The sequence below is a fragment of the Medicago sativa genome, chromosome 5 (assembly GCF_051527215.1).
Source record: "Medicago sativa cultivar Bolivia chromosome 5, Bolivia_mono, whole genome shotgun sequence".
NCBI classification, from domain to species: Eukaryota; Viridiplantae; Streptophyta; class Magnoliopsida; order Fabales; family Fabaceae; genus Medicago; species Medicago sativa.
The window spans coordinates 74,704,990-74,715,892 of NC_140753.1; the positions used below are offsets into that span (position 1 = coordinate 74,704,990).

The window sequence follows — 10,903 nt, forward strand, 5'->3', positions numbered from 1 at the left end:
AAGTGTATATTTATAGAAAAAATTAGAAAGACAAAGATAAAAAAAAAAAAATTGAGCATTATAAAAGACTGAAACTAAGATAAATAATAAGAACTGAAAAATGATGATTTTATTTATTTTTTTACCAATAGATTATGATTTTCATACGTGTAGTATGATGGATGCATCTCTGAATTGGTCAGCCGAGCAAATCATGGGTTCACACTCACACCTCCTTAATTTTTTTTTTTGAAAGGACTCACACCTCCTTAATTGACATGTTATTTTCTCCCGTTATACAAGGTGACGAGAAAAATACAAAAACAATTTTAATGACAAAAAACACAATTATTAAAATATATAATAATTACACTAATCACAAATAGAAATCCTCCCAAACTTAACTCAGTTGATAAAGACAATGCATGCAAGGTCCGGGGTTCGAACTCGGATAAAAAAAAAACAAATAAAAGTTTTGGTTTGGAAAGAAATTGTGCACTTATGCACATAGACACATTCTTTTTTTATATGTATCAAATCAAAGATGAGTGCAAAGATGGACTATCTTCATAAGTGATCGATGATCTTTACAGATAACCCAATAACTTAATAATGTCGGTTCAATATGATTTTCATATTTATTTTCCGTTATTTTAATCAAATTCATATAAATTAAGTCACAATTTTTTAACTACTTGTCTATCTGGTCATTTATCAAGATGATTCATATAGAATTTCTATCAAATGGATAGTGTCCACGTAAGAAATGAGAATGAAGTTTCTGTTGGATTCTCTGGCAAGGACATTAATGTCCTTCCATAACATTGTTTTGAACAAAACAAAAACAAAACATCAAAACATTTAAAAAACATATTCTGACACATGAATCCAAATCTAACATTTGACTTAGTTCAAGGTTGCTTGTTCTTCCTTTTTTGTTAATAATTCCATACTTCAGACTTTTTCTCTTAGCCACCTTAAATTAATCATAAATTTTGATCCTTTCCTCACAAACCCTTCTATATCAAGTTTCAAACTTTGGTTTCTTCATACCCAGAAAACCAAAATAAACTTCTTCACACTCTGCATATTTTTGATCTAAAGCTTTGATTTTTAGCTATAAATCTGCATAATTTGTTGAAATCTGATCTGGGTTTTTTCCTTTTTCACACCTTTACTTAATAACTTTGAAGATTTGTTCTTGTATCTTATAAAAATCTCATCTTTTTGGTTTTTGATTTTGAGCTATAATCATGGGTGGTTGTTTGAGTAAAAAGGAATCAGAGCCAGATCATAGACATGTTGGTGTTTCTGGTATGCACAATCATAATCACAATCACAATCATAATCATAATCACAATCACAAGAATCATGAACCTTATGTGAATCAATCAAAAACCCCTTCTCAACAACCTTACCAATTACCAAACAAACATGCCCCAAGTCCAAAACCAAATGTTCAAAGATCAAATACAAACACAATTCTTGGTAAACAATTTGAAGATGTGAAACAAATTTACACACTTGGGAAAGAATTAGGAAGAGGACAATTTGGTGTGACTTATCTTTGTACTGAGAATTCAACTGGATTGAAATATGCATGCAAATCAATTTCAAAGAGGAAACTTGTTAGTAAATCTGATAAAGAAGATATAAAGAGGGAGATTCAAATCATGCAACATATGAGCGGACAACCGAATATTGTTGAGTTTAAAGGTGCTTATGAGGATAAAAATTCAGTTCATGTTGTTATGGAACTTTGTGCTGGTGGTGAACTTTTTGACAGGATTATTGCTAAGGGAAAGTATAGTGAAAGAGCTGCAGCTTCAATTTGTAGACAAATTGTTAATGTTGTTCATATTTGTCATTTTATGGGTGTGATGCATAGAGATTTGAAGCCAGAAAATTTCTTGTTGTCTAGTAAGGATGATAAGGCAACTATCAAGGCCACTGATTTCGGCTTGTCGGTTTTCATCGAAGAAGGTATAATTTTTTATTCATTCATTGGTTTTTCTTTCTTGTATCTTGAAAGTTATTATAGTATTATTTGGGAATTATAGAATGTGAAGTATGTGAACTGTAGCATAATCTTGAAATTTTAATTTAGCTGCAATGTATTGCCAATAATTGTCATCATTATACCCTGTTTGTCAAGAGTTACGGTTTTTCTCTTCGTAGACAATTTTTATCATCCACTTTGTATCATGATCTTTAGTACAATGGTTATGCAGTGTTATGAACATGGAAAGTAATTTACTATAATATATCGTCCGTTGCACCTAATACATTGTAGTGTTGCAATGTGGACTCTTCGGTGGTCACAGAAACACGGCAATTGCAGTGTTGCGATTGCGGATCGCAACAGCTGCATCATGTGATGTAGTAGGAGCATTCACATTGAATTAATGAAAAATTACGCAAGTAGGAGCATGCACATTGAATTAATGAAAAATTATGCATCAATCTTAGGGAGATAAAGAAAATGAATGACATCGAACTTAGAGAAATAAAGAAAGTCAATGCTGCCATCATTTTCCATTCATTTTCACTGTCAGAAATGATATGAAGATAGGAATTAACTTGATAGGTTAAATGTATTAGTATGGTCCCGTGAGCTTAGCTCAGTTGGTAGGGACAATGCATAATATATGCAAGGTCTGGGGTTCGAACCCAACCACCACAAAAAAAAAAATATATTAGTATGGCCATCCTAATTAATTACTCAGGAATACTAACATGACATGATTGATCAAATGAACCAGAACGGCAGAATCTGTCATTCCATTTATTTGTATTATCTAGTTTCATAAAATTCTAGAACTTTAAAGTGGTTTGCTAATGTTAGTATTATTGCAATTTACTTGTTTTAGTTCCATGACAATCCATGTAGAAATTCTTATATGTGATTTTTCTGCAACCATATGACACACGACATCCATATGTAGTATGTTGCAACTACTTGTCTTTTGATCAGAGGATTTATCATAATAAAGAGCAGAATTGTCTTTCTATTAGAATACAACGACAACAACCAAGCCTTATCCCACTACATGTCCTTCTTTTAGAATATATACACTAAAATTTTCTGATTATTTATTCGCAGGAAAAGTATATCGGGATATAGTTGGCAGTGCTTATTATGTTGCACCAGAAGTTCTACGTCGTAAATACGGGAAGGAAATAGATATATGGAGTGCAGGAGTTATATTGTACATCTTACTTTGTGGTGTGCCTCCATTTTGGGCAGGTAAAATCAACTGATTCATTAGTCGTTTCATTATGGAATGATAATTACCTTGTACTAGGCTTGACTGATTTTTCCCTAAAATACTTGTTCTAGAGACGGAAAAGGGAATATTTGATGCCATATTGCAAGGTCATGTTGACTTTGAAAGTCGTCCATGGCCAAGCATATCAAACAGTGCTAAGGATCTTGTTAGTAGGATGCTTACACAAGATCCAAAGAAACGTATCACAGCTTCACAGGTTCTAGGTAGGTAACTTTTATCCTGTTATCGCCTCATCAAGTACTTGAAACTTTTAAAGCATCGTCTGTATAATATTTTCCATCGCAATTACCATTGATTTTTTTTTATAATCACAAACGTTTGTGTTACTATCGATTGCCAACGTCATTGCATTATCCTTATGAATTTTTTTTGGCTAATGTTTTGTAACTTTTTACTAATTGACTCATGTATTGTATGTATTATTAGATCATCCTTGGCTTAAAGAAGGTGGAAATGCTTCGGACAAACCAATAGACAGTGCAGTCCTTTCCAGAATGAAGCAATTCAGAGCGATGAATAAACTAAAAAAACTTGCCCTCAAGGTTAGTCCAGTCACTATCTAAATGAATAGACCAGAGTGTTGTTTTATGCTTATTTTTTTAAAATGACATAATGTTACTGCTTTCTATGTGGATCAACAGCTAAAAATTATTAAAAGCAAATTTTAAGACAAATTATGTTTAGATAGACAATGATTAAACACTTATAGCATAAGCGGTTATCATATAAGTACTTATTTTCATATAAGCTAGTATAAATTGTTTTCATAAGTTATCCTAGAGAGCTTATGGAAATAAGATGAAAACAACTTATGAACATGTCATAAGCTATTTCCATAAGCTCTCCTAAACAGTATCACAAGTGTTTAATAAACTCAAATAAGCTAGTCTAAATAGGCCTAATCTCTGTTTCACTCAATAAATTTACACTGAGAGATATAAAAATATTCGCCTAATGTTTCTTTTAGGTAATTGCTGAAAATCTTTCATCAGAAGAGATCCAAGGTTTGAAGGCAATGTTTACTAACATGGACACTGACAAAAGTGGTACAATCACATATGAGGAATTAAGGGCAGGATTGCAAAGACTCGGCTCAAAGCTTACTGAAGCGGAAGTGCGGCAGCTTATGGAAGCTGTAAGCCATTATTGATCAACAAGATTTGTTGTGTAATCTGTGTGTTAATTCCTCTAAAACTATATTCCTTTGCTTAAATATAGGCTGATGTAGATGGAAATGGAACAATTGACTACATAGAATTCATCACCGCGACAATGCACAGACACCGGTTAGAAAGAGATGAGCATCTTTACAAGGCCTTCCAATATTTTGATAAAGACAATAGTGGGTAAGTATTTCTATCTTCAATTACTATTTCTTCAATCAGTTACATTCTCTAGATAGTGGATCAATTACTAAAAATCCTTTTTTTTCCCCTAGATAAACAAGTAAATTGGTTTCAGACTCATCATCACTTTAATGAACGTATATCGTTGTTTTTGTTTGATTCCATCACAGTTTTATTACAAGAGATGAACTGGAAACAGCCATGAAAGAATACGGTATGGGCGACGAAGACACAATCAGGGAAATCATATCGGAAGTTGATACGGATAATGTAAGTCTTTTTTACCTGGATTTGCTTTAGTATAAAAATGGTGCAATCTGTAAACCGCAAATCAGAGATGTCGGATGAAGATTGGACGTCTCACATTCTTACCTCGCAAATCAGATTCAAAACACTAATTTGAAATATGAGACGTCTAATCTTTCATCCACTAGCTCCAATTGCAAGCTGCGCCATTTTTTAGCTACATCAAATTCAAGATCAAATTTATTGACTTGCTATGATGTTGTGGTATCTCAGGATGGTAGAATTAACTATGAAGAATTTTGTGCAATGATGAGGAGTGGAGTCCAACAACAAGGCAAGCTATTCTAAATAAAGCACAAAATTATGTCACTAGTTTGAGTCTCCTACAGCCAAGACCAGCAAGTTAAAAGGATTAATCTTTCTTTAGTTTGTGAGAAAGGGCTTTCAAATGTTTTATAAATCATATGATAGGCATGTAAAGATTCTAATATAGATTTGTGGTAGTGAAAAATTAAAATGCTCTGCTTGAGTTGTTATCTTATATACTAAAAGCACATGTTAGCATTTGCCTAATATCTATATGTAATTTTTAAAAAAGAAAAAAAGTATTCGTATATGCAATATTTATACACCATTCTATAAATAATGGTAATAATTATACAATTTTTATCCGACTCAAAAGGATTAGTTTTGTAGTTGCACACAGAGGATGTCCGATTCACATAAATAAAATTAATGTTAAAACATGAATGAAGTTTTTCTTTTTGATTGAAACATTAATAGAGGTGTTAGGTTTAATAATTTTTGTTCTTTTTCTACATATGGACCAAATGGAGTAGTGTCCACCTGAGAAAAAAATGAAGCTTCCCTTGGATTCTCTTGTAAGGATATTAATGTCCTACCACAGCATTGTTTTATACAACCTCAAACATTTTAAAAAAATATTGTGACATATGAATCCAAATCTAACATTTCACTCGGTTCAAGGTTGCTTGTTCTTTCCATTTTTGTTAATTCCATTCATACTTCAGACTTTTTCTCTTAGCCACCTTAAATTAATCCCAAATTCTGATCCTTTCCTCAGAAACCCTTCTATATCAAGTTTCAAACTTTGGTTTCTTCACACCCAAGAAAAAAAAAAAAAACTTTCTTCACACTCTGCATATTTTTGTTCATTTTTTGATCCAAAGCTTTGATTTTTAGTTATAAATCTGCATAATTTTGTTCAATTTTATCTGTTTTTTTTCTTCCTTTTTCACACTTTTAGTTGATCACTTTGAAGCTTTGATCTTGCGTCTGTAAAAATCTCATCCTTTTGATTTTGTGCTATAAGCATGGGTGTTTGTCTGAGTAGAAAAGAATCAGAACGAGAACGCAGACATGTTGGTGTTTCTGGTAAGCACAATCATAATCACAATCACAACAACAATCACAAGAATCATGAACCCTTTGTGAATCAATCAAAAACCCCTTTTCAACAACCTTACCAATTACCTAACAAACATGCTCCAAGTACAAATCCAACTGTTAAAAGGTCAGATACAAACACAATTCTAGGTAAACAATTTGAAGATGTGAGGCAAATTTACACACTTGGTAAGGAATTAGGGAGAGGACGATTTGGCGTGACTTATCTTTGTACTAAGAATTCAACTGGATTGACATATGCTTGCAAATCAATTTCTAAGAGTAATCTTGTTAGCGAACCTGATAAAGAAGATATAAAGAGGGAGATTCAAATCATGCAGCATATGAGTGGACAACCAAATATTGTCGAGTTTAAAGGTGCGTACGAGGATAAAAATTCAGTTCATGTTGTAATGGAACTTTGTGCTGGTGGTGAACTTTTCGATACGATTATTGCCAAAGGGAAATATAGTGAAAGAGCTGCAGCTTCAATTTTTAGACAAATTGTTAATGTTGTTCATATTTGTCATTTTATGGGTGTGATGCATAGAGATTTGAAGCCAGAAAATTTCTTGTTGTCTAGTAAGGATGATAAGGCAACTATCAAGGCCACTGATTTCGGTTTGTCGGTTTTCATTGAAGAAGGTAAGATTTTTATCCATTCATCGGTCTTTTTTTATTGATAGATTAAATGTATTCGCATGGCCATCCTAATTAAATGAACCAGAACAGCAGAATCTATCATTTCATTTATTCCATAGATTACAAGATTTGTATTATCTGGTTTCATAAAACTCTTGAACTTCAAATTGGTTTGCTTGTGTTAGTATCATTGCAGTTTCCTTATATTAGTTCCATGACAATCCATGTATAGATTCTCATATGTATTTCTCTGCAACTATATGGCACACATGATAATGACATTGACATGCATATTTAGTATGTTGTGTGCAACTACTTGTCTTTTGATCGGAGGATTTATCGTATTAAAGAGCAGGATTGTCTTCCTTTTAGAATATACACACTTAAACTTTTCTGATTATTTGTTCGCAGGAAAGGTATACCAGGATATAGTTGGCAGTGCTTATTATGTTGCACCAGAAGTTCTACGTCGTAAATATGGGAAGGAAATAGATATATGGAGTGCAGGAGTTATATTGTATGTCTTACTTTCTGGCGTGCCTCCATTTTGGGCAGGTAAAATCAACTGGTTCATCGGTGTATTCATTATGGAATAATAATGACCTTGTACTAAGCTTGACTAGTTTTCCCTAAAATACTTGTTTTAGAGACGGAAAAAGGAATATTTGATGCCATATTGCAAGGTCGTATTGACTTTGAAAGTCTTCCATGGCCAATCATATCAAACAGTGCTAAGGACCTTGTTAGTAAGATGCTTATACAAGATCCAAACAAACGTATCACAGCTTCTCAGGTTCTAGGTAGTTAAATTTTATTGTTTTCGCTTCACCAAGTACTTGAAACTTTTAAAACATTGTCCGTATAGTACTACTGTTGACTGACAACATCGGTTCGTTATCCTTATGAATTTTCTTTGGCTAATATTTTGTAATTTTTGTACTAATTGATTCCTATGTATTGCATCTATTATTAGAGCATCCTTGGCTTAAAGAAGGTAGAAATGCTTCTGACAAACCAATAGACAGTGCAGTCCTTTCCAGAAGAGATTCAGCTCAATATTTCTATCTTCAATCACATATGAGGAATTGTTGGCAGGATTACAAAGACTCAGCTTAATGTTTTGATAATAGCAATAGTAAGCAAGTATTTCTATCTTCAATTACTATTTCTTCAATATATTAGATTCTCAACTTTTGACTTAGAAGTGGCATTATAGTTTATTGTTATGTCTGTCAAATATGTTTCATTTTTTTTTTTTAAAGTTTTAATAATAAAACAAGGATCAATTACTAGAAATCCCATTTTTTCCTAGATAAGAAAGTACATTGATTAGAGTCATCATCACTTTAATGAACATATATCCTTGTTTTTCTTTGACTCTATCACAACTTTATTACAAGAGACGAACTGGAAACGGCCATGAAGGAATACGGTATATGGGTGACGAAGACACAATCAGGGAAATTATATCCGAAGTTGATACGGATAATGTAAGCTTATATGTTTTTTAGGAACCAAAAAAACATATAACCTTATGTGTTTTACCAGGATTTTCTTTAGGAGAAAAATGGTGTAAACCTAATGAATCAGAGTTGTCGGATGACGATTGGACGACTTGCTTTCTGACCTTGCAAATCAATTTCAAAAACATGAATTTGAAGTATGAGTCACTCAATCTTTCATCCATCGGCTCTGATTGATAACTTTGCCGTTTTTAAAATCCATGATTAATTTTTATTGACTTGTAGCAAGATAATATTCAGTCAGATGAAGATTGGACGTCTCACATTCTAACCTCACGAATATGATTCAAACCACGAATTTGAAATATGAGCCTTCTAATCTTTCGTCCATTAGCTCCGATTGCTAGCTGCGCCATTTTTTAGCTACATCAAATTCAAGATCAAATTTATTGACTTGCTATGATGTTGTGGTATCTCAGGATGGTAGAATTAACTATGAAGAATTTTGTTCAATGATGAGGAGTGGAGTCCAACAACAAGGCAAGCTATTCTAAATAAAGCACAAAATTATGTCACTAGTTTTTATACATCATATGATAGGCATGTAAAGATTTTAATATAGATTTGTAGTAGTGAAATGTTAAAATGCTCTACTTGAGTGGTTATCTTGTCCACTCTCTTATTTCTCTTTTTGGTTTCTTTAAAGTCTTTAAAGTCTAGTTTTGAGTGATCTTGTAATTTATTTTGGACACTCAACCTAGGAAAGGTGATTTTCCTAGTTTAGATTAGGTGAGAGTAGTTGTTATTGTGAGAGACGAGAGGAATAAACTAGGCTTAATTACATTTTAGTCCACTATTTTATCAAACTCGCGAAAAGACACCCCCCCCCCCCCCCCCCCCCCTCTCTAAATCGAACTTTTTAGTCCCTCTATTTTCACATTTGTTGCAATTTTGGTCCCGATCCATGTTTTTTATCCCCAAAAATAGTGATTTTTGGCGCACTTGAAGGTGAAAATAGAGGGAAGGTGTCTTGCATTCTTAATTCAAGCATAATCACAATATATTCCAATCCAAATCTTTGTTTACTTATTTAATAAATAAACACTCTCGTCTTAAATCAAACTTGAGCAACATTGATTATTACAAGCATGCATATATATGCATATAGTAAACACAAACATGAATAAATCTTGATTAAAAACCATGAATCTTGATGTTGTCCTTTCTAGCAAGACCAGCATGAATGAGGAAGTGAGAAACATTCTTGCGTTGATCACCTTGGAGTTGGATAATCTTTCCAAGATCCTTGCAATTCACAACATTTCCATTGCAACAAAACTCTTTCTTGAGATCTTTAAGGATCTTCTCATAGCTGAACTCTTTTTTCAGTCCTTGCACTGTTGTTAGGCTCTTTTTTCCATTCCTTTGTTGTATCCTAATATGCACATACTCTTTTGCACCTGGTGCATCTGATTCTTTGGCCTCAGCAAATGGATCAAATGTGCTTGGGATCTGAATATCAACCATGTACACTTTCTTTGTGATTAGCTCTTAAGAAACTGCAACAAAACAACACCAAAATTAAGGTGCATGCATGCATGGGATACATGTATATTAAAATCAGATTAAAACCAAATCAAAAGGCTCCTTAGTTTTAACGATTATGTTTTTCAAACACCAAACAAATCATTCATTCACATCATATATATAATTCAAAATTGGATCACTCATTTGAAGTCTTAGTTGTTAAATGAAGATCGATCCACTCATATTCCTAGTTATATTTTAAAAATAATTTGGTGAAGTTAGAATATGAGTCATTCGATCTTCATCTAACAATTGCGATTCTTAATTGCATGATTGTGTACTTCTTCCGATTGCAAGGATCTAGGTTATTAGAATTAATGGATTATGTTCATGTAATAAAATAAGATGTTTGGAAGAGAAATTGATTAAAAACAAACTATTGATGAGATTGTGATAAAATACATAGACAGATGATAAATAAATGATTTTTTTTTAAAAGAAAAATGTTTTTTTATTTATTATCTAAGATATACTTCTTAGTCATTAGAGCAAATATTTAAGAAAAAAAATTATGAAGAAGGGTAAATTATTATTAATAACGGTGACTAATAATTATATTTACAATTGTTCCATATGGAATTCAGACATAGTTCCTTAAGGTTACAAACTCAAACTTGTTTTCAACCTATTGTCGAAAACCATGATTAACTATATATGAAAGAAAAATAATATAATTTTTTTTTTTGAAGATATTATAATCCCCATATCAAACTTGGAGAATATTTAAGTTTTAATTAGTAAATTTTTCAAAAAATAATTTTTTCAGACAAAATAGAAATAGAATCACCATATCAAACTTGGAGTATATTTAAGTTTTAATTAATAAATAATAAATTTTCAAACAACAATATTTTCAGACAAATTAAAGTTGAAATAGAAATAGAGACAAACCTGTAGTCTGCAGATAGAGATAGAAAAGCTAGAAGACAAATAGAAGAGAGTT

General features: G+C 32.2%; 2 protein-coding genes and 1 pseudogene across 4 annotated transcripts; 2 read left to right on the forward strand and 1 right to left on the reverse strand.

The window, feature by feature from the left end:
- The first annotated feature begins 871 nt into the window (after nt 1-871).
- Nucleotides 872-5,504, forward strand: LOC146924972 (calcium-dependent protein kinase 2-like). Its single transcript, XM_085709959.1, has 8 exons — nt 872-1,962; nt 3,083-3,226; nt 3,320-3,472; nt 3,696-3,811; nt 4,237-4,404; nt 4,488-4,615; nt 4,786-4,885; nt 5,135-5,504. The coding sequence occupies exons 1-8, from the start codon at nt 1,233-1,235 to the stop codon at nt 5,207-5,209; spliced, it is 1,614 nt and encodes a 537-aa protein (XP_085566085.1). The 5' UTR covers nt 872-1,232; the 3' UTR covers nt 5,210-5,504.
- Nucleotides 5,505-6,071: 567 nt separating this feature from the next.
- Nucleotides 6,072-9,053, forward strand: LOC146924973 (calcium-dependent protein kinase-like). Of its 2 annotated transcripts, XM_085709961.1 has the most exons (5): nt 6,072-6,913; nt 7,322-7,465; nt 7,558-7,710; nt 7,884-8,045; nt 8,853-9,053. In XM_085709961.1, the coding sequence occupies exons 1-4, from the start codon at nt 6,196-6,198 to the stop codon at nt 8,024-8,026; spliced, it is 1,158 nt and encodes a 385-aa protein (XP_085566087.1). In that variant the 5' UTR covers nt 6,072-6,195; the 3' UTR covers nt 8,027-8,045; nt 8,853-9,053. The 2 variants fall into 2 exon arrangements, 1 of the variants encoding a protein (XP_085566087.1); XR_015010333.1 differs by lacking the exons at nt 6,072-6,913; nt 7,322-7,465; nt 7,558-7,710; nt 7,884-8,045 and adding an exon at nt 8,298-8,400.
- A 381-nt stretch (nt 9,054-9,434) lies between these two features.
- On the reverse strand, nt 9,435-10,903 carry LOC146924974 (protein translation factor SUI1 homolog pseudogene; annotated as a pseudogene). Its single transcript, XR_015010334.1, has 2 exons — nt 10,852-10,903; nt 9,435-9,932 (listed from the first exon to the last, which is right to left on the reverse strand). The product of XR_015010334.1 is annotated as a protein translation factor SUI1 homolog pseudogene (transcript).

Coding starts and splice junctions, on each gene's coding strand:
- LOC146924973 (XM_085709961.1), top strand. CDS start 6,196: ATGGGTGTTTGTCTGAGTAGAAAAGAATCAGAACGAGAACGCAGACAT. Junction 7,466..7,557: donor CGTGCCTCCATTTTGGGCAG/GTAAAATCAACT, acceptor TACTTGTTTTAG/AGACGGAAAAAGGAATATTT. Junction 7,711..7,883: donor CACAGCTTCTCAGGTTCTAG/GTAGTTAAATTT, acceptor ATCTATTATTAG/AGCATCCTTGGCTTAAAGAA.
- LOC146924972 (XM_085709959.1), top strand. CDS start 1,233: ATGGGTGGTTGTTTGAGTAAAAAGGAATCAGAGCCAGATCATAGACAT. Junction 3,227..3,319: donor TGTGCCTCCATTTTGGGCAG/GTAAAATCAACT, acceptor TACTTGTTCTAG/AGACGGAAAAGGGAATATTT. Junction 4,405..4,487: donor TGCGGCAGCTTATGGAAGCT/GTAAGCCATTAT, acceptor GCTTAAATATAG/GCTGATGTAGATGGAAATGG.